Raw genomic sequence first — 27,082 nt, 5'->3', positions numbered from 1 at the left:
AGGGACGTGCCTTTGGGTGATCTGAGAAACATCGTTTGGGCTATGAGATGCCGGGAGCAGAAGGGGCTGGACAGCATCTTCCTTAGGCCTGCCTTGTTTGCCCCGTTCAGCCTTACAGTGGCTTGGGGAGGCATCGCTGTGATGCGAGGCAGCCCAGCCTTAAAAGAGATAAGATGGCCAAGCATGAGGATAAAGGATTTCCATGTGGGGGGCGGAACCATCTTATTCTTGACTGCTGGAAGATCCGTGCCCTGGAAAATGAAGTGCTTTGCGTGATGCTATGGAGGGGCTGTAATGCAGAGCCAGGAGCTGGACAGCCCCCAGTCCTTTGTGCAGTCACAAGACCACCTTTATTTCCTGGAAGATCTGAGCTCCCAGGTAGAGCAGAAAATCTAAAGCTGAGGGATTCTTGTAGTAATTCATGACTCGCCAAGATCTGCCAACTGTGTAGATATCCAGACACTGTAGAAATACAACAAACAGCAATATTAGGGTTAACTTCACTTCCAGTGGGCTGTGTTTTGTCTAGGCTCTGAAAACCTAAATATAAATATGCAAGCTTGCAATCTGCTCTGGGATTTCAGTGTTCCTGGCCGTAATGAGGAACAGAGATTTTATTTTGCTTTATTTTGCTGTGATTCCTGGAAGAAGTGACGGTGGTTCCCAGAGGAGCTACATCTATCTGCTCGGCCTTGGAGGACAGCGCTGTGCCGGAGTGGGTGTTTGTCCTGCAGCACAGCAGAGTGGCAAACGTGGGCTGGAAGGAGCAGAGCACCAAGCTGCTGGAGGTTGGGACCCCGATCCTGCGGCCGGGGATGACGACAGCAGCCCTGTCCTGGCTGCTCCCAGCGTGGTGATCATCCTCTGCTGACATGGGCACCTGGATCACATCCTGCACCAGGATGGAGGTGGGGACATCAGCACACCTTAAGGCTGTGTTCACCTTCCCCTAGGCCACAATTCACGAGGTACCTGAATGATCAAATAGGTGAATGGCTTACCAAAAGCCCAGGTAATTTGCATAGGATTACCCTGTAAATCTGCAGCAGAAAAAAACCATAGCTTGCTATTGTTGTTGTTTTTGTTAGGTTCTGTTTTGCTTTAGCCTCGCCTCTACCAACTATTAAATTGGGCAGCATACCATTTAATATCCAGGCCTGAGGAGACTGCTCGTTTGGGTGGTACCACAACAGGCGAGGGTTTTCCTTGTGTGTGGCAGCCCAGCTCGTCAGGAGCCCAGATGCCTCTGGCACCTGGGGCAGTGTTGGACTCGGCGTGTGAGCAGATCCACTGGGATTGTCGGCGTTAGAGGATGTGCGAGATAACAAAGTCCCAGTGGTCCACAGTGCTTAACTACCTGAGTTTACCTGGAAGGTGTTCATCTGTCGTTAGTGCTTGCAGGGGGCAAGGTATGGCCACAGTTCGCTCTGACCCTACTGGTACAAGGAGGACCGACAGCATCAATCATCTACTCATTGCAGATTCCTGCCCTCTGCGGGCGTGAGTTAATGCAAAGCCTTGGGAATTTCCCCCACAATCCTAAGAAAGTCTTTGGGAGGGAAAGAACGTGTCTGGGCTGAACTGCTCAGTGCCAGACAAGGTAGAAAGAAGTACGGGGACATCTGCCACCTACATGCAACCCTAAATGTGCCCACAATTTTTTTGCTATTTAAACGTTGCCTTTCGCGTCTTCTCTACCCTTTAATTTGCTTTCTAAGATGAGATAGCAACCTTTCTGGGAGAGCTGCTGGCAGCCAAGCAAACGGGGTCTTCAGCCTTCGGTGAACTGCAGTAAGCAGAGCTTGTCTTCAGGTCGCGCTTTCAGAGGTGGATCCTAATGCTCACAATTTATACGCCCCTGTTTTGGGCTGTTCCTGAGTGTTCCCAGCTTGAAATGCTGTCTGATGGGGTTTGGTGCCAGCTGTTTTAAGTTTGTTTTCTGGAATGCTTCAGCCGAAATGATTCAGTTGTTTTCCAGAATGAGATGCTGGATTTGAACGAAAAGATCCTAGTGTCGTTCTGCCAGGGTGACCTCAAGCTTGGCAGAGGAGATGGTGGGAGGGATGAGAGCCTCCGCAGTCTCCATCTGCTTTCTGCTGCCTTTGGGAAAGTATACCTGGAAGGAAGGAGAATAAGGACAGACGTGTGGTGGAGGAGCTGGGGGGAAAAGGAAGGGCCACAGTAGAAGACCTGTGACCAGCAATGCCTGTTTCTAGCTAGAATCCACAACCAAGCTTTTATTCCAGAATCTCAGCTCTTTTCTCCCATCAAGGTATGAAACTTGTTGAGCCAGCACGTCCCTCCATCACCAGTGCTGGATCTGCGCAGCAGAGCACAAACCTTTTCTCTGTTTCTCACTTCGTTCCAGGGAGGGAGGGCAGCGCTGTGTGCATGGGACCTCAGCCCTGCTGGTGAGCTAGGAGAAGGCTGCCACGGTTCCTGTGGCTGTAACTTGTTTTCAGTGATGCTTTAATTTGTTTTGAAATCATCTTAAAAATACAAACTTTTTAATTTGAGGGATATCACCAAAGTTACAAAATCAAACTCACAAACGTCAGGAAATGCTGAAATTTGTGCCTAACACCTGGCCTTCCTATATATTCGTGATGCAGACCCTGACAGCAGTCATACTGCAGACCAGCCAAAGGCAGAGGAAGATGTCTCACCTCCAGCCTGCACAGCTCAGAGCACTTCAGGGATGGGTGAAGAATCGGGGGCCCCTGTTTGGTCCTACTCACGTTTTTACCTGCATTGCCTTTGGTCCTGTATTTCACTTGCTAACGTGGGTAAGGCGAGAAAAGCCAGTCCTTCAGAGAGGCGCCAGTGTCACATCCCAAAGGGCTGATGGCCTCTAGTACATCAGGACCATCACACACCTTAGGTTTTGTTCAGGCACCCTCTGCCCGGTGCGTGGGCATGCAGGGCTGAGTCCAGCAGCACACAAGGCTTTGGGCCGTGCTGTCAGGATGCTTACGAAGTCTGGATGTCAGTGACACAGATCCTACAGAAGGCACGACGAAGTCTGGCTTCTTTTCCTCCCAAATTGTTTTCACGCCTCGCATCGTGCCAACACAGCTGTTTGTGGGGTGCGCGGCTAAACCGGGTTTGGGAACTGATCCAGCTGAGAAGTGCCTGTGTGGAGGGGAGTGCTGGAAGGAAGCACGGTGCTGCTGTACGGGGGAAGAACTCTAACTCGGTGTAAGCACACTGTTGTGAGCATCAAGCCATAGTCTGGCTTTCATCTCGTGCCATTTGAGCCTAAACAAATTCCCTCCCTGTATGTTCCTGCTCCATGAGGCACTGGGAAGGAGATGAAAGGAGCTGCAGACTTAGGTGTCTATCACAAGCTGCTGGAGAAAGTGGCTTTCTTCCCGCTCAGCCACCTCTGCATCTTCATTAGTCGAGGAGGGTGAGGTGGGAGAGCCCTCGGGGAGGCAGAGCACGTCCTCGTTACTGCTGCTCTTACACCTCGTGAAAAGGGCCGTCTGTTTGTGAGAAGAAAATGGGTTTGGTGGTGCTGGTGGCTGGTAGAGAGCTGGTGAAACCTGCTGAAACCTTCCCTCCGCGCAGAGATCCCGAGCCAAGGCAAGCAACGCCCTCTCCATGTGGCACCCAGCATTTTCCAAGCTGTAGCCGTGTGGATTTGGGACATCTGCTTTTGAAATCTCAGAAATGTACCTCCGAAATGGAGAAATACGTATCGCGGTGTGAAAACCCTGTCGGGGGAGAGACGGGGCGCTGGGATCGGTCATGTCTGGCTGTGTTAGCCGAGCGGGAGGCTGTCTGGGACAGATGTCTTTTCCGAACACTGCTCCACCTGGCCCCCGGCCCTACAGGAAATCCCTCTGGGGAATGATGATGATCCGCGGGCCCTGGGACAGGTGCGGTGCGTGGGGCAGAGCAGAAATGGTCCGTGCCACCTGCAGGAGTGCTTTTGGATGGGCTGTGAAGTGAAGCCAAATGCTATCGCCGGGCTGAGCACTTGCAGACAGATTATTTCCTCGCCGCGTTACCAAGGTGGGACTGTCTTGACGAGAAGAGGCGCTGCCTTTTGGCAAGCCTCTTCATGGCAGCAGTCAGCTCAGAACACAAGAGGCTGAATTTATTTATTTTCTGACAAATGCTTTGCTGCGGCGGCGTTTTGCTCAGCCCGTGGTGTGTGGGAACCTGCGTGGGAGAGCGACATGGTAAACAACCTGCTTTTTAAGGCTGTTGCAATTAGGGAACTTATTAGCAAGCTGCCACATGGAAATCTCGAGAGTACCAGGGATTGGCTGTGCAATCAGGGCTGAGTGTGCGGCCGGGCCGCTCGGGCTGGCTCTGCGCGACTTGGGTGACCAGTCGGCCAGGAGCTGCTGCGGGGACGCTGCTGGTGACTCAGGTGCTGGGCACCCCTCCAAGGGAGCAAAGAGCAAATGCCCAGCAGACTTGGGAAAGGCTGAGGCACCGGTGATCTCTGCTGCACAGCCCCAACAGCAGAAAAGGGGGAGTGTTGAAGTCACTTGTCCAACTTAGTTAACTTTCCCAATTAATTTCTTCCTGTCTAGGCTCCAGTTGTGCTTTTGGTTACAATTTGCTTTCCCTCGGCAAGGTGCTGTGCCCCTAGTAAGGAAACTTGAGGTTTCATCCCAGGGATGGCTGCAGTGTTTTGTAACGTGGTTGCAAGTTGTCGAATTGCTGCAAGACCTTGGGTCCTGCTGGATACGAGCTGCTTAGTATTCCCATTTCAACGGGCTTTCTTTATGCTTTTTGTCTCATGTTACATAAAGAATATCTTTCTGGTGCCCCTTCTTTGAGGCAGATGTAGAGCCTGTATCATTCTGGCAAAGCTGCATTGCTTAAACATAAAGGCATGACTTCTAAGCAAGTTTACTCGAGCGTAAAACCTTGTGTAACCACGCTTGTTTTAATACTCTTGGCTGATTTTGATTCCGAAGCTGGTCACGCAGCCCAGAAGAAGGATGTCCCTGGAGCATCTACTTAAAAATAGCACGAAGCTGCATCTGGTTAAAAATAGATGCCACTTGGAAACTCATGCTTTCCTGGGTAGGTAGGGCCTCCTCAGCGCGTGTTGTAACACCGACTGCGGAGCTACTGACGAGCATGAGCTGCTGGCTGTTACAACACACGAGCCCTGAGGCGTCGGGATCAGGGGAAAGTTCAGGATCTCCCTGCTGTTTGCCCAGCATGCCAATTATGTGTTTCTCAAGGATTTTGCGCAGGTGCTGGTAACTTTGACCTATTAATGCTGTCACCCCATCAGTACTACTCGTACTCTTCAGCCAGCGCAGTGTAGTTTGAAATCTTCTAAAATTTACGGTACAGAGAGCTTCTGGTGCATGGGAGAGATCAAAGTTGCTTTGTTAGTTTTATTTTCCTGTTTTTAATGAATAGTATATTTAAATGGTTTCCTTTCCTAATAAATCACATCTCAACATTTTTCTCTTCGGTTTAATAGGTGGGATGGACTAACAGGAGGTTTTACAATGGAAATTCACTTGCCTAAGCAGAAGGAAATAATAATGAGTATAATTGGCAAAGGGAGGAGAGAGAGGAATCGGTTCGTTAAGTCTTTAACAAGTGATGCAGTAAGAAGTACAAGGTACTAGTATTATTTGTACATTTTCAAGTAAGGAGGAGGATTTTCCCCATCTTATGGTAAAACTGAGACTCCAAGCAGATGTGCAGCTCTTTCCCCAGCTGGGGAGGGGACGCAGTTATTGCTGTTGTGTGGTCAGCTTCAGTTTTGGGTTTCCTTTGTTGTTTCCTGCTCCTAGCCCAGATCAGCGTGACAGGACTGGGTCACACTTGCACACGGAGTCAGGCCGGCAGGTCCGAGGGGCTGGGGAGGGGAATGCATCGTGAGCAGGCAGCACGGGGCTGGGGCCGGGTGTCTTCACCCAGCCCAGCTGCAGCTGGAAGATCACGTTCAGCTGCAGCCGGAGGGAAGCTCCCGTCTGTCATCTCGCTGGGTATGACCTGACTAATTTATCCTGCTTTTACACACCACATGGGTATTGTGTGCCTCCTGCTGGGTACAGGCACAGATATGAGTGGGCCTTCCAGTCACAGGGCCTATCTGGGGCTCCAGAGGGCTCCGTTCAGTGCTCCAGGTATCTGCTGTCTGTCAAATCCCTCCTCCAATTTAAAATTAAAAACCTTTTCCTCTGGCATCTCCTCCTCGTACATGTTGAGGCAGTTCTTAGCTGTTATCACCCCAGCCTGGTATCTCTTTCAAACAAATATCACAAGGTTACCATCTCCAAACTAATGCAGAAACTTGTAGAGACAGAAAGACAAACTGAGCATAAGAAAAACCATTCTTGCTGTTGGCAGAGAAGCACGGGTGAAAAATGGAGCTGTCCTTTTCCTTTTCTCACAGTGGTGTGGCTGAAAAGAGGAGGAAGAGGGAAGCACGGGGAAGTGGCTTTCCCATCAAACACATCCTCCTTGGCAGCCGGCATCTCTTCTGCAGGCTGTGCCCTGGACAGCACAACCTAGCTGGCATGTGATGATTTCCATTTCAGAACCTGGTCTTTTGTGGCATGGGGTTGTTCATGTTCATGGAAATCTTTCATTATTCTCCACATCCCATTTCCTCTTCATTGTTACTCGCTACAGAAATGAATGACAGAGCCTTACCATCGTGTTTTACAGCCTTGTACAACGCGCTGCGGTGCCTTGCTTCCTAACTGTCAACATCCACAAGCAGACTTCTAAGTAAATAAATTTTAAAAAATCACAGAATTTATACGAGCAGATGTGGAAAATCAGATTTTTGAATTGCCCTGTGCGTGTCTGAAAAGCTGTGTGGCAATCATGATTAAAACTCCATGCAAAATAACTTGTATAGTATTCATAGCTGGTCTGTAGGCCCCAGGTGGTAGCAGAATACACCCTTGCTGGTTGCTTTAAGTTTCTCAAGCTGCCATCTTCCCCCACTCTCACTTTCTCACAAGACTTAAGCAAACAGATATAAAGCAGCTATTCCTCCTTGAGCCTTAGCACTAAGCTCTGCCTTCTATTTCTCAGCCCTCTTCCCTCCTGTGCCTGTGGATGGCCCCTTGGCAGCCACCTGCTGGGCTCTCCAGCTCCGCAGAGCTCTCGCCTTGTCCCTGCACTGCTACATCCAAGTGCTAGGGACTGCGAAGCAAATTGAACTTCCCCCAAAGGTCCTGATGCTAACTTGAGACGTGTCTGCTCGGCATCGTGATCTCTTCCTCACCTCCTGTTGCTGCCAGAGCTTTGGCATCACAGTGTGATTCCAGAAATAAGCTTGTGATGGGATTTATAGCAGTAGCTGAATGCTGTTATGTTCACTAGTACTGTTGATTGAACTTCATTGATCCTGTTCTCACTGCTGCTGCACTCCAAAATCATTATTCAGCCTCGATATTCAAATGCCGCTGATCACTTAGCACTGAGGGTGAGAGCTGAGACCAGCTTATGTCTTAAACCGGGCAGAAGAACAAGGAAGGGGGTCTGCCCTACTTCAGCATGTGGACGAGGACCAAAGGCCTTGCCTTGAGCGTGCAATTCTGTGTGATTTGATGCTCTGCTTGGGGCAACAATGATTGTATGTTCTGTGCCTCTCTGAGACTGCTGGGAATGCTGCTTCACACGAGTGGGAAAATTCCTGGTTTTTGGAGTCAGAGCAAATTGCTCCATTATTCCTTCTTGTTCTTTCAGACAATATCAACTGGTTGACATCTGAAAAGATGAACTGCCCATTAAAGTGGCTTTTATGTCAAGTGCTGGTAGAAGACACCCCAGCGCTGCCAGCACGAGCTGGTTGTTTCTCTGGTCTTCATACGAAACTTCTCCCACTTTCAGAGGGAAAGCAGCAGCTGGCTCATACATGAGCCTTAGCCTCTGTTTGATGTGCCACATGTTTTCTTTGCTGTAAGCCTCTACTGGGGTTTGAACCGATCTGTTTTTGTGCACAGACTGATAGAAATTGCAGGAGGACAGCAGCTCACATGGATGTAAAGTGAAAGCGAACCACTACGCGTGTAGTTAAGAAGTTTCCTGGGGATGTGGCTGTTTTCCTTTGGCAGATTCACACATCCAGGTAACGTATGAGGTGAACTGAAGAGAAATCTTTGCAGTCCTTGAGAAAGGAAAGGCTCTCAATCTACAGCACATGTTCTGGGGAAGCAGAACAGTCAGCTGTGGAAGTACAACTTTAGGTCATAGCTTTGGAATCCTTTTCCCCTTTCAGAGTTGGGCTATCAGCTTCTTCAATGCTGTGTTGTGTTTATAATGTTTTAATTAGGAAGGCTTCCTGTGGTTTTGACTATCCATGGGATTGTGATGATAAAACTCCTGGTTAACTGATACCAAGTCCTTGTAAGGGATTTTTTCGTAAGATACATGCTTTCCAGCTTGGAAAATAAACATCTGGGTTTAGCCTCTGTTTATTTTCAGTAAATAGGAAGAAGCCTGCTGTTAGGTAAGCTTTGAGAGAGCTCCTGCACCACTGATGGCTGGAAGGGATGGGTGTGTGTTTTCCTTCCCGCCTCCAATGTAGGTGATGGTTTTTGTATTCATTTCCTAATAAACCCTCCTACTACTCGCTGCCAGGACATGGGCTAGGAGGGCCGTCAGCCCGATCCCAGCGGTTATTTTGTGCCTTGGTGCTGGTGAGGGGCTGTGGGCTGCAGCTGCTGGCCTCCAGTCTGCTCACATGCTTTTGGCAGTCTAGTGTGTCCTGTGCTTGGGCTCCACTCCGTGCCTGTATGGTGTTCGGTGTGATGGGATCTTGCTTGGGATGCTCCTAGGGGAGCACAGGATAGCACGCATACTGGTACTAATAAAAAAGGCTTCCTTAAGTTTTAATCTATTAGCAGTATTGCTTAAGGCTTTTTACATTGCTTTTTGAATATCTTTCAAAGGCAAGTTTTATTGACATGTGCTGAACTATAACACTAGAAAGCTTCATGCACCAGGGCGTACCCGAATACTCTGTAGTGCCGGCGTTATGGCAGCAGTGCTGAGATTGATTTGTGACGGGTGAGCTCTGGCACGCCTTGACTACTCCGAGGCGAGCAGGGGCTCCACACAGCTCTTCATGCTGCAGCTCTTCCGTTTGTCTTACTGCTGTAGTTACACCTCCGCTGTAAGGACTTAACTGAAATAAACCCTTGGAATAAATAAGTTAAAAAAAAAAGTGTTCCAAAAAGGCTTGTTGAGAAATGAATTCATGTGTCTCTCCAGCAGAGCTTGCTTTGTCTTTCCTGCACCAGGAGGAGCTGAGCTCCAGCCAGGACTGCTGGAAGGAGCAGTGGGTAGTGGCACTGAGCAATAAGGATAAATAACTTCATTATAGCAGTTGTGCTTAGTTGTCCTAAAAGTATGCAATGGGGGAAGGAGGTTCTCTGTCCAGGAAGGTGGGATCAGGTGGGCTCAGGGGCAGGCAGGGCAGGGTGACTGCGCTGCTGGCTGGGTGAGCAGGGCACCAGTGCCTGCACCCGTCCCCGGATGACTCGGTGGGTTATTTATTCTCCTCTCCCTCCACACTCATAATTTCCACTGGCATAAACACATGGTAGGCCAGAGTGGAGAGGAGGAAAAGGGAAGAGGCTTTTTAGTACTTGACTTTGTAGTTGCTTTTACAGATAGCCAGGCACAGTAAATACACCATAGTTACAGACATCCAAATTTAACCATCAACGCAGACAACTCCCTTCACTGGGTAATTACTTGCTTGTTTTTATAGCAGTACGTGGACATCCGAACCGTTCATGGTGGTTTGTTGCTTCACCAGAGATTAGAGGCTTTTAAAAGTCTGGGTCTTCCTAAAGTGGTCTAGAGCCGCTTTGTTTGGTAAAATCCTGTCAGCACATGAGCAGAAAATCCATATTCTGTAGGAAACTCTACAGAACAGAGACCGTGAGCAGAAAGACTTCTGCAGCGACCTTACACCCTGTGACGCTAAAGGCATGGGGGCTGTGCTGGCCACCCTGTCCGAGAGCAGGCATGAGAGCTGGGTGGCTGGTTTCGGCCCATGGCCTCTTGAGAGCGATGCTGTGGGTGGCTTGGCATATGTGGTGCTTGGGTGCAGAGGAATTGCCATCCTGGTGAGGGCTGGCTGGTGGGAAGAGGTGGTTTTGGTGGTAAGGATAGCTGCTGGTGGTGGTCAGCCATTTCAGAATCACCTGGGCCTTGTTGTCGGAGGGCTGAACTCAGCCGCTCTGTGCCGTGATGTGAGGGGTTGGTGAGCGCTCAGGCCCTCTGAAGGAGGAATTTGTTCTGTGGGACGTGGCCGTGTATTTGGATCAACCAGATCACCTGGTGGATGGCCTCCTGCTGCTCTGAGGTGTGCTGGGCTCTCCCTCCCATCCTCACTCCAGACAGCATCAGGAAATGGGGGGAGCAGATACCCAAAAGAGCTGACTGCACGTCGAAAGTAGTGTGGGCCCTGCTGAAGTCAGTCCTCTGTTTAGTAAAACCTAACTTTGCTGTAACTTAACGTGGGATGAACGTAAGCATGGGTGTGAGGATCACCTGGAAGTCCTGCACCTGGAGAAATGCACAGGGTAATGCAACAGCGTAATGTGGGAAAACATGAAATTTGAGGAACGTCTTAAATATTAATAACCCTTTGTGAACCATTTCAAAGCTGCAGGCTGTCTGCAAGCAGGCCGAGCCCCGGGCCGCACCGCGTGTCCCGCTTGGTAGTGCCATGGGCTGCTTTGCCCTTGCCCTCGTGAGGGCTGCCCATGGCAAGGGGCTTTTATCCTGTGCTGGTCCCCAGGGGGAACCGTGACAAACAGACCTACATGAGCTGAACTGGGAATGTAATTCCATTAAGCTCTGGTAAATGAGAGCGCGTGAATTTAGGGGCGTCAGCTGTTGGGCTTCTAAAGGAGCAGCCGGTGCAAAGCAAGCTGGTGACCAGGCTGCTGCTTTCGGTGATTGACTTCTGTGCTCAGCACCCACTCCCAAACGCTTCGCTTCGTTTTCCATTCCTTGGAAGTTCTCCTGTGTGTGCTGAGCTCCAAGCCAGAAAACTTAGCCAGCTGAGGTTTTTGGCCCTGATCCAGAAAAACACTTAAGTGTAAGCTTACACCTAGACAAAGGATAAGTTCACTTGAATTTAAAGGTGGGCAAATTCCAGAAAAATGGAAGGAAATTTATGTGTTTTTTTTTTTTTTAATTATTATTATTATTTTATTTTTTATTCTCTCACACGAAGTTTGAGCTCAGTGGAGGAACTGTCTTCCTCTTCTGGGGAAGAAGGATGAACTGGTTGACCTCTTGAAGTTCTCCTTAGCCATGTTTTCCGTGGTAGATAACAAGGCTATTGAAATTGCGCAGCGATGATTGAATGTTTGGAAGGGATATTAAACCTCCGCACGTCAGCTCGCACTTCTGGAGATCAAAATGACATCTTGTGTGGGGGAAAGAGGCGAATTATCTCACAGCTGCAGGGTTCCTCCATCTTGCTGTCATGTGTTCCTGGTTGCCCACTGACAGAGGCAGGATGCTGAACTAGATGGACCAACGTGATTCAGCCTGGCAGTTCGTGGGGTCCCTTGGGTCCTGTTGGCTTCAGTGAGAATTAAACACACATTTAAGCACTTCCCTAGAAGGGCAGGCTTTTCTACACTAGTCTTTCTGAGCAACTGCTTGAAGCTCGGGAGCGAAAAATGCAGGTTTCTTTTTAAGTGCTTGGATGAGCCATACCACATCCTTTTTTGTTTTAATGGGAAAATCCTAATTTATAGTGTGATTCCCTTTTAAAAACAAATGCAAGCTGTTTCACGGTCAGGCCAAGCTCCGTGTCACAGTTAAGTCACTGGGTATGAAGTTTCCAGTCGGTGCCTATGGAAGGGCTCCGCGCACAAATGGCTGGGAGAATGCAGTAGAAAAAAAGAAAAACTGAGCTTTATGTTTGGCTTTGCTTCGAAACCTGTGTGGCAAGAACACTCAGAGGAATACATCATGTGGCTTGCATCCCTTTGAAGTGGCTGGGTTCAGCGCTGAAGGGACGGCTTCCCTAATCTCCACTCTTACAGAAAGGACCAGGAAATATGCCTGTGATGTGGGACTCTTACACTTCAAGCCTTGATCAGGTCAATGGCTTTTTTTTTTTTTTCTTTTAGCAGTTAATCAACAAAGCTAGTTGAAAGCAGGAAAATGCTCTGCCCCCTTTTTATGGGCAAACGAAGCGGTACGGTAACAGCTGTGTTTGGGTACTGCTGCGGATCAGCTGCTCTGGGACGATCAGAGGGCTGGGAAGTTTACAGACTGCCTGCTCTTCCTGTGGCATTACATCCATGCAGAGGGGTTTGGCAATAGCTGGCCTTTGTCTTGCAGCAATCTGCCCTCGAAACAGGTGTCCTGAGTGTGCTGGTGCAAGCTGTCCTGCAGCAGATTCCAGCATGTGTCCCCAGGGTGCACTTGTTAGGAGGGCCTGATCCTATCCTCTGGAAAGCAACTGACTTGAACACTGCAAATTTCATTTCTTTCTTCTGAGGCAAGTGTGGCCCAGATGAGGCTTTGATCTGGGAAGCTCAGATGAGTCTGACTTGGTCTGTGCAAGGATCCCAGAAGCCAGATGGCTGTGATTTTTAAGACAGATGTCTGCTGCTGTATGTGAATGACTTTCTGGATCCAGGGCTCGGTTCTTTGTTTTAAGAGTGACTTGTTTTGTGTAAACTGAGCTTTGCTTAGGAATTGTTATATGGCTGAACTAAACCCGCTTTTAAAAATAAATAAATAACATTAAATTTTGAGGTGATTGAATTTTTTAGTGCCAACAGCTCCTGGTGCGTTGTTCTCCAGAAATATAAAATATTATCTGTCCTTTGGTAAATGAGCCCTTTAAAGAAAGTGGAGAATGACGCATGCCAAACAGCAAAGTCACTGCAAATGGTGATACTGAAGCGTAGCATGAGGATACTGAAGGGGGATAAACACTATCCAGTAAGTGAGTGATGGCTTTGGCTCAGCACCACCACACGGGGCTGGTCAGTCAGTTGCACGCAGTCACATTTTCAGAAGTTATTACCCAAAGACATGTGAGTTGTGATAACTCATTAGCCTTGAGCTTCTGGTCTGTTTACACCTTATGAATCAATGTGTTAGTGACATGTCTCAACATGGGAGAGGAGCGAGAGGCAGATGGGAAGCAGCAGTTATTTCTAGATGAAGAATGTAATTTTGAGCTTTTGGCCTTTTCCATCAACTTACCCTGTTGCCTTTCCCAGATGTTTTCCTTGCGCTAGATCCTAATTATCCAACTTCTAAACCAGGGATGTAATCATGGCCTTTGAAAGCGTTTTGTGCCATAGCAAAAAGTGGGGCAGCAATTGTGCACAACAGTGCTAATGCTTTGTTGCTTTTTGTTTTTCCTGCACAGGGACCCTCCCGAGGGATCGAATTTTTAAGAACCTCACTCGGAAGCGCCAGCGGGCGATGCGAAGGCGAGTGCATCAGGTGAACGGGCACAAATTCATGGCTACCTACCTGCGACAACCAACGTACTGCTCACACTGCAGGGAGTTCATCTGGTAAGAATCGCTCAAAAGCAGTGGTGTGGACCTTCCTACCTGTTCTGTTTTGGGGACTGACATGCCATCTGTGATGCTGAATCAGTTACCCAGCACTTTACCAAGGGCTACTAAAGTGACTCCCCGTGCCCATCAGGACTACCAGGGTACATTTACGCTGCGAATTGGAATTTGCTGCAGAGAGGCCAGAGCTGATGTGTAGGTTGGATGCTGGAAGCCAACTGGGAGAGTGTGGGGATAGGACAATGTTCCTCCCTTGTAAGTGCAAATGTTATTTCAGGAAAAGAAGTAAAGAAAGACCACAAGTGTTAGTTTGAGTGGAGTTTTGAGATTACAATGAGAAAAAAAACAGTTGCTTGAAAAACTAGAGAAAATATCTGAGAACAGAAAAGCCATCAGAGGAGGTGTAAGGTGTGGGATGATATGTGTGTGGGCGTAGGCAGAGCAGGGAGAAAAACTTATATATGTCTCAAAAGAGCATGGAGTGGGAGAGATAATAACAGGGTGTGGGCTGTTGGGATCAGTCTAATAAGTGTGGTGTGTGTTGTAATAAAACGAAGTATTTCAGAAACTGGAGTGAGGGGGAATTTGAAGAATAACATGTACATTGACAGCCTTGCACTGTAAGCTCTGGCCCTGGCAGTGCTTTGCTACACTTACACCCCCCCAGTACTGAATTGCACCCTTATTGCTGGGCAGTTTTTCCCCAGGGATCTGGTCATTTGGGATCCTCTTGTCTTTTGGCTCTCTTTTCTGTAAATGGTCTATAAGAAGTCTGCTTTACTGCTACTAAAGTCTGTTCAATGTTTTGCTTTACACAGGGGCGTGTTTGGGAAGCAGGGATACCAGTGTCAAGGTAAGGAGCTCTGCTCGGGCACTGTGTGTGTGTAGGGTGTGCTGCCTCAGGAGCACTTACCCGTGCTGCTGGGATGTCCTGTGGTTACAAGCTTCTCTGAAGTCACTGCTTATCTTCCTCCTCAGCCAGTCAAGACTGTGCACTAGAGCAGCTGTCAGTCTGGTGGTTTGAATGCGTGTAGGAACAATCACCCACGCTCATGCAAACACTTAGGGGTCCAGTTGCTGTGTTTCACCCACAGTTTTCCTCCTGTACAGATCCACCAAGTTACTGAGTATGTGTAACACCTTGGTAGGCTTGAGAGACCCAACATCCCTTCAGCACAGTGTCCAGCTGATACTAAAACACAAAGTACCTTTCTCGAATGGCCACCCTCTTCCTTTCTCTCCCTGTGTAGATAAACAAAGTGAAATTAGAGATGTGACTTCAAAGGGCAGTCTCAGGGCCTGGTGCAGCACTTCTGTCTAAATGCACGTTTTGGCTGAGTGGCTGTATAGATGTATGTGGTCCTTGTTTGCACTTAATTATTAGTTCCTTTCCCTTTTTTTCTATAGTAAGGTAGCAGAACTACTGGCTTCACAAGTGCATGGTCACCCAGGCCTTCTAACACAGCCTTCTTGTGTAATAGGGCACTGGAGTCTTGATATGAAAGGAAGCTGCATGTAAACAAAATGAGTATCCTGCATAAAATCTCTGGGTGAAAGTGAACGTTACTGATAGGCCCTTGTGAATGTAAGCTTGATTCAGCAAGACAGAATAGTGTGGGACTCTGTAACACATCTGCAGCTCACATTTTCCATTACAAAAATCTCCTTGCCCAATCAGTAGCTGTGGCCATTAGTGTTGGCTACAGTGCACGCGGGGTTTTGGAGCGGAAGAATCCAAGTTCATTCCAGCCAAGCCAGCCTCAGAGCTGCAGAGAGCCCTGCTGTGCTTTAGGGCTAATTAGTCCTCTTGATTGGGACTAGCTGATTAGCCTAGACACAGCACTGTTCTGCTGCAGTTACTCAGCTTCTCAGATGCAAGCATTGTACTGAGCCTAACAAACTAACCTGGGCAGCGCTCAGTTGGGTATCCAACGGGGGAGACACTTTGCCACTGAGGTGTAGGAATGGCTTGTGGTATTTCAGAGCTGTGTTCCCTAATGTTGTTTGTGTATGTGTGTGAAATATCCCAGGATAATTAGAACAGCATTTTTAGGAGCTCATTTTACACTGGTGTTTCTCTTTGCATCTCCCATGTTTTATGGCAGCTGTTTTCTAGTCTGTATGAATGATCCAGTGCAAAATTTCTTTTGCAGTGGGTTGTAGATAAATCTCCAGTTAGGAGATTTTGGAAATTCTGAGCCACCCTGATTATTTTTCTCATTTTAACTGTGTCCTGATAATATAAGTGAGCCTTAAAGAAACCAGCTGATGGGGTGATGTGTTCCGAGTCTTTCAAAAGCTCTTTTCAGCATGCCTCTTTTATTTCCTAGTATGCACCTGTGTTGTACACAAGCGCTGCCATCATCTAATTGTTACAGCTTGCACGTGCCAAAACAATACTAACAAGAACGATCTCAAGGTAAAGTCAATGTTTGTTGTTTTGGGTCATCGTAATGTGTGAACCTTCAGGATTGTCTGGGCATTTTCCTATCATAGAACCTATTCTGTGCTACCTTCATTCATGGATTTAAAAGTGAGGAAGGATGATAGGGACATGCATCCCTACCGTTATGATATTACATAGGCTGTGTAATATCATCTGGTTGTTCTTCTGTTAATTCCACTAACTGGTTGGACCACCACATAGTTTAGGAAGGGTCTTCATCTGAAGACATCAAGAAATAGCAAACCAAACCGTTTTCCTTGGTAATTTTCCTTCATGATTAACCACGTCATCATCAAAATTTGGTGCCCAATTCTTAATGTGGATTTCTCTGGCATTAAAATCCAACTACTGCTCTTTGTTTTGCCCTTTTTATTTTTCTTTTTGGGTAATTTTAAGTGCCCATTTAGTCACTGCACCACACCTTTACTCTATGAAATTGCTTATGTTGTAATAAAGAAACCCTTGCATAACTTATGTTCCTGAAGGCTTTCTTCTGTGCTAGTTTTGGCTGTATTTGACAGGAATAACATCCGCACCTAAAACAGCACTGTGCATTGCATCTCATTTCTATAACTGGAAATTGTTTAATAACTCTTTGAGGAAATTCAATTGAAATGTTCTTAATTGGGAGGTAGATCTATTGTATCCCGTGCAGAAACCTTTCTAGTGCATGCAAGCAATTGCCTTTCCTCATTATTTCTTGACTCAGAACTGCTGAGCTAGACATCTTAAAATGACCCCTTGCCAAACCAAATAAAAATAAGTTAAAATGCTTAAGGTTAAAGTACAAAGTAAGTCGTCATCCCTGTACCTCATCCCCCCTTTTAGCATTGTGAATGGTTTATAGTGTATCTAAACTGTTATAAAAGAAGACAGAGGTGAAGAGGCACCGCTTGAAACTCATTGTTTCAGTAGCCACTCTAGTTTTTGCTAAGCGATGGGTTCCCCTTGCCACTCTTCCAGCAGCTGCTTGTTGAGACTCAAATTAGTAATGAAGAGGTTAAATGGGAATGGATTCCTTTAGCTGATGTAACCTTTTCTAAGGTGTCTTTGAGATCTGAAAGATTCACGGTTGGAAAAGAACAAAGTTAAAAAGGGGATGACAGCAAGCTATGAAGCTAAATGTGGGCCTGAAATGAAAGAGGAGGGTGAGAAAAGAAATGAGAACTTTAGGAGGAGCTGGGAAAACTATTCAATATTAAATGTAATGAAATCAACTGTTTGACATAAAGTTACATGTTCGCACATAGTATGCAAGTTAGTCATTTGAGGACTATTTAGTTACAAATTGCTGTAGCTAGCAATTTATATTTGGCACTTCAGTATGATAGGTTTGTGATGAGGTAATCCATGCTTTCTAATTCTAAGTTTGTTTTAAGAATTTAAAATTGCCTAGGCGGCCTTCTTTAAAATCTGCTTTGTCAGATATTCCAGCCTGCCTGGCAAGTAAACCAGAGTAGATTCTCTGCAAATGAGATTTCAGTCAGTGTCCTTACAATAAATCTCAGTGAAGTGATGGATTGGGATGTTTTCTGAGTTGGAATTATTTTCACGGTTCTGCAGTTAAATGTCAATATGTAAATGAACTTTGTTTTATGTGCGTATTTGAATGTTTAAATCTCTGCTTTTCTTTTGGTGCCTCAGGTGACTGAACAGAGGTTTGGAATCAACATTCCTCATAAGTTCAGTGTCCACAACTACAAAGTCCCAACTTTCTGTGACCACTGCGGTTCCTTGCTCTGGGGAATTATGCGACAGGGCCTGCAGTGTAAAAGTGAGCAGCTTTTTACTGTAGTCTTTTCACAACAACATATGTATTTTTAGACTCTCAATGCACTGTGTGAGCTGGATTTGTGCAACCAAGAGAAGGACAAGCAATAAATTAGTCCTTGCAAGAGTTACAAAAATGCACATCTACTTTTTAATATCAGGTTTCCAGAAGGACTCAAATTTTTACTCTCAGCACAGTTCTGTTTAACTTTCACTGTTGAAAATATTCTTGGGTGTTGCTGCTTCCTGCATCATGTTTTCTCTTTACCTGAAGCCATTCCTTATCTGTCCTAATCAGATAAGACAGCAAAAGGCATCCAAAGAAAAGAAGGTCATTGCCACAGGTTGACTAAGCTGTCACACTGTTACTTGGTGACAAAACATATCCACGTTTTTGTTTCAGTGATCTAAACTGTAAAGTCCTATAGGTAACAAACAATCTCCATTTGCCTTCATCTCCCACAAGAGGTCGTACGTGTGTCCATGAGTGAAATCAAGGAAAGTTTTTATTTCCCATTAATCAACATATCTCTAAAATTAGATACTTGCAAACGCAGGGAAAGTTTGTTGCTAATTCTGTGGCATTATAAATCCTAATTTTAATTGAAGGCATGGCTGCAATGTTATTTATATACCTGACAAATATACTTGAGCTTATGAATGGTTTCTGGTAATATAGTACCCTACTTGGAGTGTCTGGGATATGCTCACCTGATTTTCAGGAGTTTTTTCTCTTACGTGAGTCCTAATCTTGTTTCTGCTGAGATCAGCGGCAAAAATACACTTTTTGTTCAGATCTAGGATAGAGTCTGGTCAGTATATTTCCTGAAGCCGAGCAGTCCTTTGCTAAGTTATTTCTCAGCAATAAATCCCTCCAAGTTATTCTAATTGTTCCTTTGCTTTTCCTTTACACCCCTGCTGTCTCCCCTGTCAGTCTGTAAAATGAACGTCCACATCCGATGCCAAGCAAATGTTGCACCGAACTGTGGGGTGAACTCAGCAGAGCTTGCTAAAACCTTGGCATGCATGGGCCTGCAACCAGGAAGCATTTCCCCAAATTCAGTGAGTCTTTTTCTTTTTTCCTTCTCTATTTGTAAATGTTTACACCTGAGTCCAATTTGTATGTGTACAGGAGAAATCAGACTTCAGTTATGACAAGTGGCATTGGCCAGTGGGCTGCATGTGTAGGCTGTTGCTCTGTGAGACTTGTGGCAATGATTTCACGTGGGAAATTGATGTTTGCTCTCCAGATTTACCCTGGTGGAGGCATCAGTCTATAAATATTAATTTGTTTATGTTTCGTAGTGGTGTAACTCCATTGGCTCTTGCATCTGTTTGGCATAAGTGAGAGAATCAGACCCCAAACTAACGAATAGTCAATGTCATTCATGCCATACTTTCTTCAGCCTTTTCCACAAATGCAAATACACTGCCTGTATATGTGGCTGGTGATAGAGCAAAAGAAGAGCTAAGCAAGAGGCCCAGGTTCTCTTCCTAGCTTTGTCACTGGTTTTGAGTCATTTTGGGCAAGCTGTTTCACTCTTTACTGCTCTTTCCCCAGCTAAAATCCAAGGTCGCTGTCAACATAGCATCATCTCTGGTCTTTGTGGTCCAAGCCAGGATCCTAGTGAGATTACTGCCAGAGTTGGGACATATGTGTTACAATTTCTGCCTGTCAATATTTAAGGCACCCTAAAATTCAGCTGTTGTGTACCTGAATGTATTTGGAAAATTTAAAGCACAGTATAAGAGCTTGAGTGATAATGTCCATACACAATACAAGAAGTCAGAGCTGTTATTTGATAATAAATTGGTTTTCATTAAGCTTTTTTTTTTGCTAGCAGTTTTGAAAAGTCAGTTTGAAACCCCAATAACCCATAGTTAAATGCTAGACATTTTTATTTCACCTAAATATATATACTCAAAAACAAAAGATAATCATCAGCCATAGTTAATCTTGTTAGTCAGCTGTGCTGATCAACCACATCAAGCTTTCTCAACCTAGCATGCTCATTAAGCTGTGCATCCCTTCTTGATTTCAGTTGGCTCATAAAAAATGAGACTTCCCTATTTTCCTGCTTCATACTGTAACTGTTCAGGGTTCAGTAATTCTCAGAGTTACACGGAAACACAAGCCACGCACACACTCCTTAGTTTTGTAAAAATCATCACTTGTTCACATTCATGATTTGCATAATATATATATAAAAAGAAAAGGAGACCAGGAAAATAAAAATCTGTGCTTGGTGTTTAGCAATCTCCTCTTATTACTTGGGAGCTAAAGGCTCCACTTAGTGTTCAGAAGCTTAAATCTGGGACTTTTCTTGGGTGTTATCCTGAATGGTTTTGGTTCTTTGTGCACGGCTAAGGTTACCATTTCTGTGGCAGCAAGGGAAGGCTTCCAGTGCAGGGAAGAATTTTGCTTTACATCAGAGTAGTCACAAGGTGGAGCTCAAGAAGTCCCTGTGACTTTGTTCGCACCAAAAAGGAAAGTACTTCTAGTTTACGTGCACACTCATACCTGACAAAGCAGTGAACAGAGGGCACTGGAGATTGACTTGGTCTTCACATTCTGCAAAACCAGAAACTCTAGAAATGCTTGCTAATACTGATGCAATTCCTGAAAATGCAGACACACGTTGCTGATGTGGGCAAGAAAAGCATTCATTTGAATTTGTGGCAGTAGAGGAAACCAGGAGCACAGCTGTGGGAAGGAAAACTATTTTGAGGTTTGGGTCCCATTATGGGCTTTTCTTAAGAGCCCTCACATCAGGTAGAAACCTAAGAGAGTCAAAGGAAATCTGTTTGGATTCTAGATTTCACCAGCCCCTCTCATGCTGCAGAAATGATGTTCACTCTGATGTTAGAAGGGAGACTTTTGTTTACACACTTGCCTTATTTTTTCTGGGGAGTGAGGGCAGAAAGAGACAGGCTTGCCTTGGGATTTACAATTTAAAATGCCCAGGTCAGGAACCAGCTCTGACATCTCAGCACACCTCTGCACAGTGACAAGGTTGGCTGCTACACACAGGAGCTGTATGGGGTGGCAGTACCCATGCACTTTGTGTTCCAGTGGCCACTCAGTGCATCTGAACAGCTCCTAAATGCCCTCGTTGGGTAGGCTGCCTACCTGCGATCACCTCTGAGGCAAAGTACAGTTTCTGTGCAGGGTGATATTTATTTACTTTTCTCCACAGAAATTGGCTTCAAGATCTACTTTGAGACATCAGGGAAAAGGCAGCTTAAAGGATGGCAACAATGTTAGTGAAAATTCAGCGAGCAAACTTGGGATCAAAGACTTAACCTTCCTTCGTGTACTGGGAAAAGGCAGTTTTGGAAAGGTGAGTGTTATTCATAGCTCTCTGGGGAAATACCATGTTCCCTATTTGAGAAGCTCCAAGGTATATGGAGTTATTTCATCATGAGACATACAGATTGTCCAGAGGACTATGCTTTTGGTGCCCTGTGTGATGAGGCTGGTTAGAGAGAGAAGGGAGAAAAGGGAAGAGAAAGAAGACTGACAGCAAAGTGAAGAGTGGGGTATCACAAAAAAAGAAGAAAATTAGCAACCAGAACAGCTGCATGCCAGGGCCCATACCAGAAACTGCATGTGAGTGCATTAGCACTTGTTTGGGCAGCATTTCTTGGAGCATGTGAAAACTTTTCCTTTCAAAGAAACAAAGCAGTGGTTTCAAACGTAATGCGACTGGGGTTTCATTTCTCTTCTTTGCCACAAAGCCAGCATGAAATGGTGCACTGGAAATTCATAACCGAGGAGGGAAGTGGGACAGATGGTGATGCTCAGAGGGTCAGCCCTGGCAGAGCATTTTGGCTGATGGTGGATGATCTTTGAGCACCTAGCACCACAGCAGGCTTTGGGGTGTGTGGGCAGAAGCCTGCTGCAGGCACTAGCACGTGCCGTTGACTGTACGCTGATGCCCGTACTACCAGTCTGATTCACTTGCTTCCACAAGCCTGCTCATGAGATAACTGACCTTTCTAGTGTGAGAAGCTGCGAGAATCTCAGCGTTGCTCATAAAGGCTGAGGGCTCGGCCCTTGCAATTCACCCTTCCCTTTGGTTTAGGTGATGCTTGCCAAGATGAAAGAGAGTGGGCAGCTGTATGCAGTGAAGGTGCTGAAGAAGGACGTCATTCTCCAAGATGACGATGTTGAATGCACCATGACTGAGAAACGCATCCTTTCCTTAGCAAGGAACCACCCATTCCTCACCAAGCTCTACTGTTGCTTCCAGACTCCTGTAAGTATAACCCAGGTAGTGGACAGCCTTCTTCCTGATACTGGCTGGCATGTTCAGGATAGAGGCACTCTCCTGTGTGTTTCTTCCCCTGCTTTTTCTAAATGTCCACTTTAAACTCAGGAGAAAGCTCTCTGCTCAAGGGTGAACAGAGCACTGTGGGCCTTTAACATCTGATACATGGGCATTTGTCAAACGAAATCCTGGCTTGTAAGCTCCCTGACAAAATGGAAGTATCAGGGAAGCCTTTTTTATGTATCTTATATATCCTTCCTAGAAACATTTTTATGCCATTGAGCATTTCCAAATGTGTAAGTGTAAATGCCTACGGACCTGAAGTGTCCTGCAGTTGCTGCGGGATCTCAGACCTTACTGCCCTGCTACCTGAACTTTAACAGTACTGCATTTGTCCTGTCTGCTCAGAAAGGAATGAAATATCCTTCTGGGGTTACTGGTAGGGATTCTATTGGCATGGGTAGTTGCTGGATCAGGCCCATACATGGCTGGTATTTCTTCTCGTGTGGATAAGACAAGTGACAGCACTGCTTCTCTCACTTGGGATTTGTATACCTCAGTGGAAGACTGCACGTGCTGCCTGTTCAGCTGAGAGCCTCCTCCTGCGTGTGCATGTGGGTGGGAGCTTGTTGCTGACGTGGGTGGTGGCAGGAGTGGCTGGGATGGAGGCAGTGGCCACAGCAGTATCCCGGCAAGGTAAGTTTGGGAGTCCCTGAGCTAAGCTGTTATTAGGACCAAAGCATTTTTGCAGTGTAGCTCTTCCAGACTGTGTGGGCTCCTTTCCAGTTGCTTTTTGTCCATTGCTAAATGCTGATAGAGTTTGTTTTCCCTCTTAGAAGGGACAGGAGAAATTTCACCTATTAATTGTGGCTTCAATCCTTCATAAACCCTTCATAAAATTTCTCAAAATACAAAAGAAAGGGGGAGGTGGGGGGAGGAGAGAAAAAAGACCAAAAAAAAAAAAAAAGCACTCAAATGTGTCCTGCCACCTACCTGTTTCTCTTCTCATTGGGGTGATGCAACAGCCAGTTATGGAGTTCGAGAATTGAGCTCTTTTAGGGTGGAGCCCATGGGGTAGACTCATGTAATAGAAATGAGGTGGTGTGTTTCTTCTTTTTTTTAAAATATATATACAGTTTACATGGTTTCACAGAGCAGCCACGCTCTATAGCAGAAACAAAGCTCGCTGTTGTCACTAGTAACCAAGGAAATCTTTTTGTGTTCCATAATATGAAGACGCGGGGCCCAATTTTAATGGCCTTACCAAAGTTCTCATGTGAGATATCAGAAATGCCCAGTACTGATGAGTGCTGTTTGAGGTCAGATCTAGGACAGCAGCCTTTTTTGCAGCTCGTTGCTATGCTCTTTGCCATGGCTTTCTTTACAGGATTGCAACTTAGATGTGAAAATAGCATCCTGGTCTGTGTCGGGTATTTTCAGTGAACTTAGGGAAGATTTAAGGTCACCGTGCTATTAGCGTCTGTCACGGTAAAAAAATGAATGCAATCTGCTGTGAGTGCAGAGAAGGTCTGCTGGGCTGTGAGGTAATTGAGGAGCCTTTTGCAAAGGGAAGAAAGGGAAGAACTCAGCCTGTTTAGACTAGCAAATGGAAAGCAAAAAGAGGACCTGATTGATGTCTGCAGATGTCACAGAGAAGGGAAACAAAGCTGCCAAGATGCTGGCTAAGATTAAATGAGTCTAGACTGGCCATGGATACAGTTAGACTGGAAATGAAAAGGAGGTTGCTAAACAGTAGAACAGCCTGGAACAGGAATTTCTGGACCAACTTTTAATCAGAGGAGTGGAGGGAAGAACCCCTCAGCCCTCACTGCCCCGAACCTGGTCAGTCTCTGAAAGGATGCCAAGGGAGTGGTGCTTGCCATAGCAGGCCCCTGCTAGCTCCAGTCTTTCTCAGGTTCCTCTTATACCTGAACCCTGCATTGTTTCATTATCTGGATCGATACCTTCCTTCCAGTAATAAACAAAAACAAAAAGAGAAGCATTTACCAAAAAAAAAAAAAAGGAAGAGTTTCAGATTTATGTGGTTTACCATGTCTTTTTGTCCACCTTCTGCACTCAGTGACACCCACCTCAATCCAGAATAACCAGATTCAAATTGCTTATAAAAGCATAATTAAAACCCTTTGCCATAATGGAAGAATGATTGCAGCAACAGGGTATATGTCGCACAGGAGGGCGTAAATGGTGCTGATACGATATTTAAGGTTTATGCTTGTTCTTTACATGCCATTGAGTTATCCCCTTCGTTAACACAGAAAAGAATATATGTATGTGTGTGTCTATATATATTTATATATATATATAAAATAAGAGGAAACACTTATTTAAAATGTCAGCCTGAAACCATGTTTAAAAATATCAAAGCACCTTCGTTTGGTTGGAGGTGGGGGGAGGTTTTCTCAGAACAGTACCTGGTTTCACTTGCAGTTACGTGGAAATTACATCAGACGTACACTTACAGCCCAAACTCTGGAAAAGTGGTATTAAAGGGTCGTGTTTTTAAAAAACCAAGCATGACTTCAGTCTGCAATGAGTGGAGATCCTGGGTAAATAATGACTTAGTGGGCCTGTCTTTAGGAGTTTTTAGAGAAATGGCCATTTTGAGGCTTCTTACTGTTTTTCAAAAGAAAATAAGAGCCTGATGCCATGGATGCATCAATACAGGCTGGGACTATCTGGCTGGGTAGCATCCCTTCTGGAGGGTACCTGGGGCTCATGGTAGGTGCCAAGTTCAGTATGAACCATCATACTCATTATGAAAGAGTTAAAATATATCCCAGGCTGATTTAGGAGGTCAGAGAAGTTGTTCACCCCTCTGCTTCGTACTGGTGAGGCTGCAGCTAGAATACACATGTCCAGTTATGGGCCCTCTAGCTCAAGGGGAGAAGAGCTGGGAAGAAGGAACTCAGAAGTGTCTGAAATGCTGCATGCTTTGAGGACAGGTTCTGAAGGTTTGGATGGAGCTGGAGCCATTTAATTCAGACTCTCGTATAATATTCAACCCAAACCAGCAAACTCTTTTGACTTAGAGCCTAGGGCTGACTTACACAGCCCAGGACATGTCTGTGCTGCACAGCGCGATGCTGTGTAGTGCGGGTGAGCTAGCTTCAGCTGAGCTGGCACAAGTACCAGAAACAGCAGTGCATTGTCTGAGTTAATCTATATTGTTGCTACTTTTGCTTGCCTGTTTAGAGTTAGCTGATTTTTTTTTTCTCTGTGCTTTTTCTCTGTGCTCACAACAGTTGCCGATCGTTTTCAGAAAGGTTTTATGTTCTTTGGTGCTGCCTCTGTGCCTTGTCTCTCTTTACCGTGGTCCTCTGGAGTCCCAGCTGCAGCATAAGCGCTGCATGGACCCTTGCTGCTCAAATAGCCAGCCCACGGTGGGCTGAGGCCGCCTGACCTCCAGCCAGCCTTCTTGCTCTTTTTGCAGAGAAATATTGCAGCCACTAGGTGGTAGGAGCTGCAAGTGTTGTCTCTGCCAGGTAGGTCACAGCTTGCAGAGCCCAGAGAGGAAACCCTGGCCATGCAGCAGGCTGGCAGAGGCTGGCCATGGCCCTGGGCAGGGCCCTCACTCTGCAGGGAGGGAGGCAGTTTTGGACCTGCACCTCCAGATTCCTTTCCTCTGAAGGGATGGAGTTGTTCTGGTCCCTCACAGGGAGTGGGTTTGGCCTGTTCCAGCAGCACCTGTGTGAGGTCTCCCTTGCTCACCACAAACTGAGATAAATCTGTTACTTTTTTTTATTTGAATGTCTTGGTTCAAGTACTTTCAACCTTGCCTAAGCCGTTTGCTTCTGCTTTTCCTAGGGCCTTACAGCCATCCCTTAGTGTCAGAGAGGATTATGCTCCCGCTGCACTAATCTGTGAGTTGCTGACAGGTGCTGGGGCTGACCTGTGGATAAGCTTGGATTCTGCGTTAGGGGTCACAAGCACCCAAAAATGCTCCTTTCCGTTTACCTGCCATTGGTGTCATCCAACACCTCAACAATACCGGCCTAGAACAGGTGAAAGAGGCTATCCGTATAAATAGTGGAGTTAGTAATTTAATCCTGGGGAATGCAGATCCTGGAATGTTTTAATTAAGATGAGTTTGCAACAAGTCGATCCTGTCATCTTTGGGGTTTAGGCACCATCCTTCCTGCACAGGTGGCTTGCTTTTAAATCCTTTTGTCTCACCTCTTTTGCATGAGAATGAAAGGGCTGGGGGAGATCAGCTTCCCATGCAAATAGTGTCAAATAGCAGAGGATAGAGGTTTCTGCCTTTTATGTTTATTGCCCTTATCCCTTTTCTCATGACCACAGGGTGCTTTCAGGGGACCGTCCCCCAGGCGATGCTGTTTCCAGCACTGTCCCTGTTAGTCTGATCGTTATATGGATTTGCTTTCTGTGTGGCTCTGCTGACAGTTGCTGAGGCACAGAGCCCGCGTGCGCAGTTCCAAAAATAGTGAGACACGAGAACTTGGCGGAGGGACGTGACTTTCTGTAACAAGCGTCCTTCAGAGATAATAGCTAGCAGGGTGCTGCTGAAGCCAGGAGGGATTCCAGGGCAGCTAATCATTGAACTGGTACCATTTTATTTTATGAGGGCATGCAGCTTTCTGCCCCCTTTACAAGCTGTGCGCTGATGTCATGCTTGAGACAGAAGGGGAAGGTTTCTCTTCATCACCTCTGGCTCCTGGAGCGCCGAAACAGTTCTTCTGGGGTCAGCATGGGCATTGTGCCACAGGTGTTTATGGAGATGAGCCTGTATTTCACCTCCTCTGAGTGTTCAAGGTAACCTGGAACCTTTGACAAGGGCATAATTTTCATGTGGGAGCCTACCAACCAGCAGCAGAAGTGGTGGGACTGAGCAAGGGCAGCCGGCTGACTGCTCCCCCATCCGCTGGGCCACAGGAGAAGACTGGCTGTGCTCGCATGTCCAGGGGAATCCTTTGGTCCTGATCCTCCAGGGGTCTCCAGAACCAGCCTGGTTCTCCATCAGCTGCTCCACAGCGTCACAAAGTGAGCAGAGCACAGGGCAGCCCCGGGGCAGAGGTGGAGGTAAGGGACTCTAGAAA

At 46.4% G+C, this 27,082-nt stretch overlaps 1 protein-coding gene across 2 annotated transcripts in view; it reads left to right on the top strand.

Annotated features, from left to right (window-relative positions):
• The window catches only part of PRKCH (protein kinase C eta), a 115,811-nt gene that overhangs the window by 34,293 nt on the left and 54,436 nt on the right, over positions 1-27,082 (top strand). The window contains exons 1-8 of one of the 2 annotated variants that reach the window (XM_035328472.1): positions 8,020-8,071; positions 13,367-13,517; positions 14,339-14,373; positions 15,851-15,939; positions 17,611-17,740; positions 18,671-18,798; positions 20,934-21,077; positions 21,822-21,995. In XM_035328472.1, the coding sequence (XP_035184363.1) occupies positions 8,035-8,071; positions 13,367-13,517; positions 14,339-14,373; positions 15,851-15,939; positions 17,611-17,740; positions 18,671-18,798; positions 20,934-21,077; positions 21,822-21,995 (888 nt within the window). In that variant the 5' untranslated portion in view covers positions 8,020-8,034. Of the gene's footprint in view, positions 1-8,019; positions 8,072-13,366; positions 13,518-14,338; positions 14,374-15,850; positions 15,940-17,610; positions 17,741-18,670; positions 18,799-20,933; positions 21,078-21,821; positions 21,996-27,082 lie in introns of those variants that run through there. The other variant, XM_035328470.1, reaches the window with a different exon arrangement.

The sequence above is a fragment of the Oxyura jamaicensis genome, chromosome 5, assembly GCF_011077185.1.
Source record: "Oxyura jamaicensis isolate SHBP4307 breed ruddy duck chromosome 5, BPBGC_Ojam_1.0, whole genome shotgun sequence".
NCBI lineage: Eukaryota > Metazoa > Chordata > Aves > Anseriformes > Anatidae > Oxyura > Oxyura jamaicensis.
This window is presented reverse-complemented; position numbering and strand designations above follow the sequence as displayed.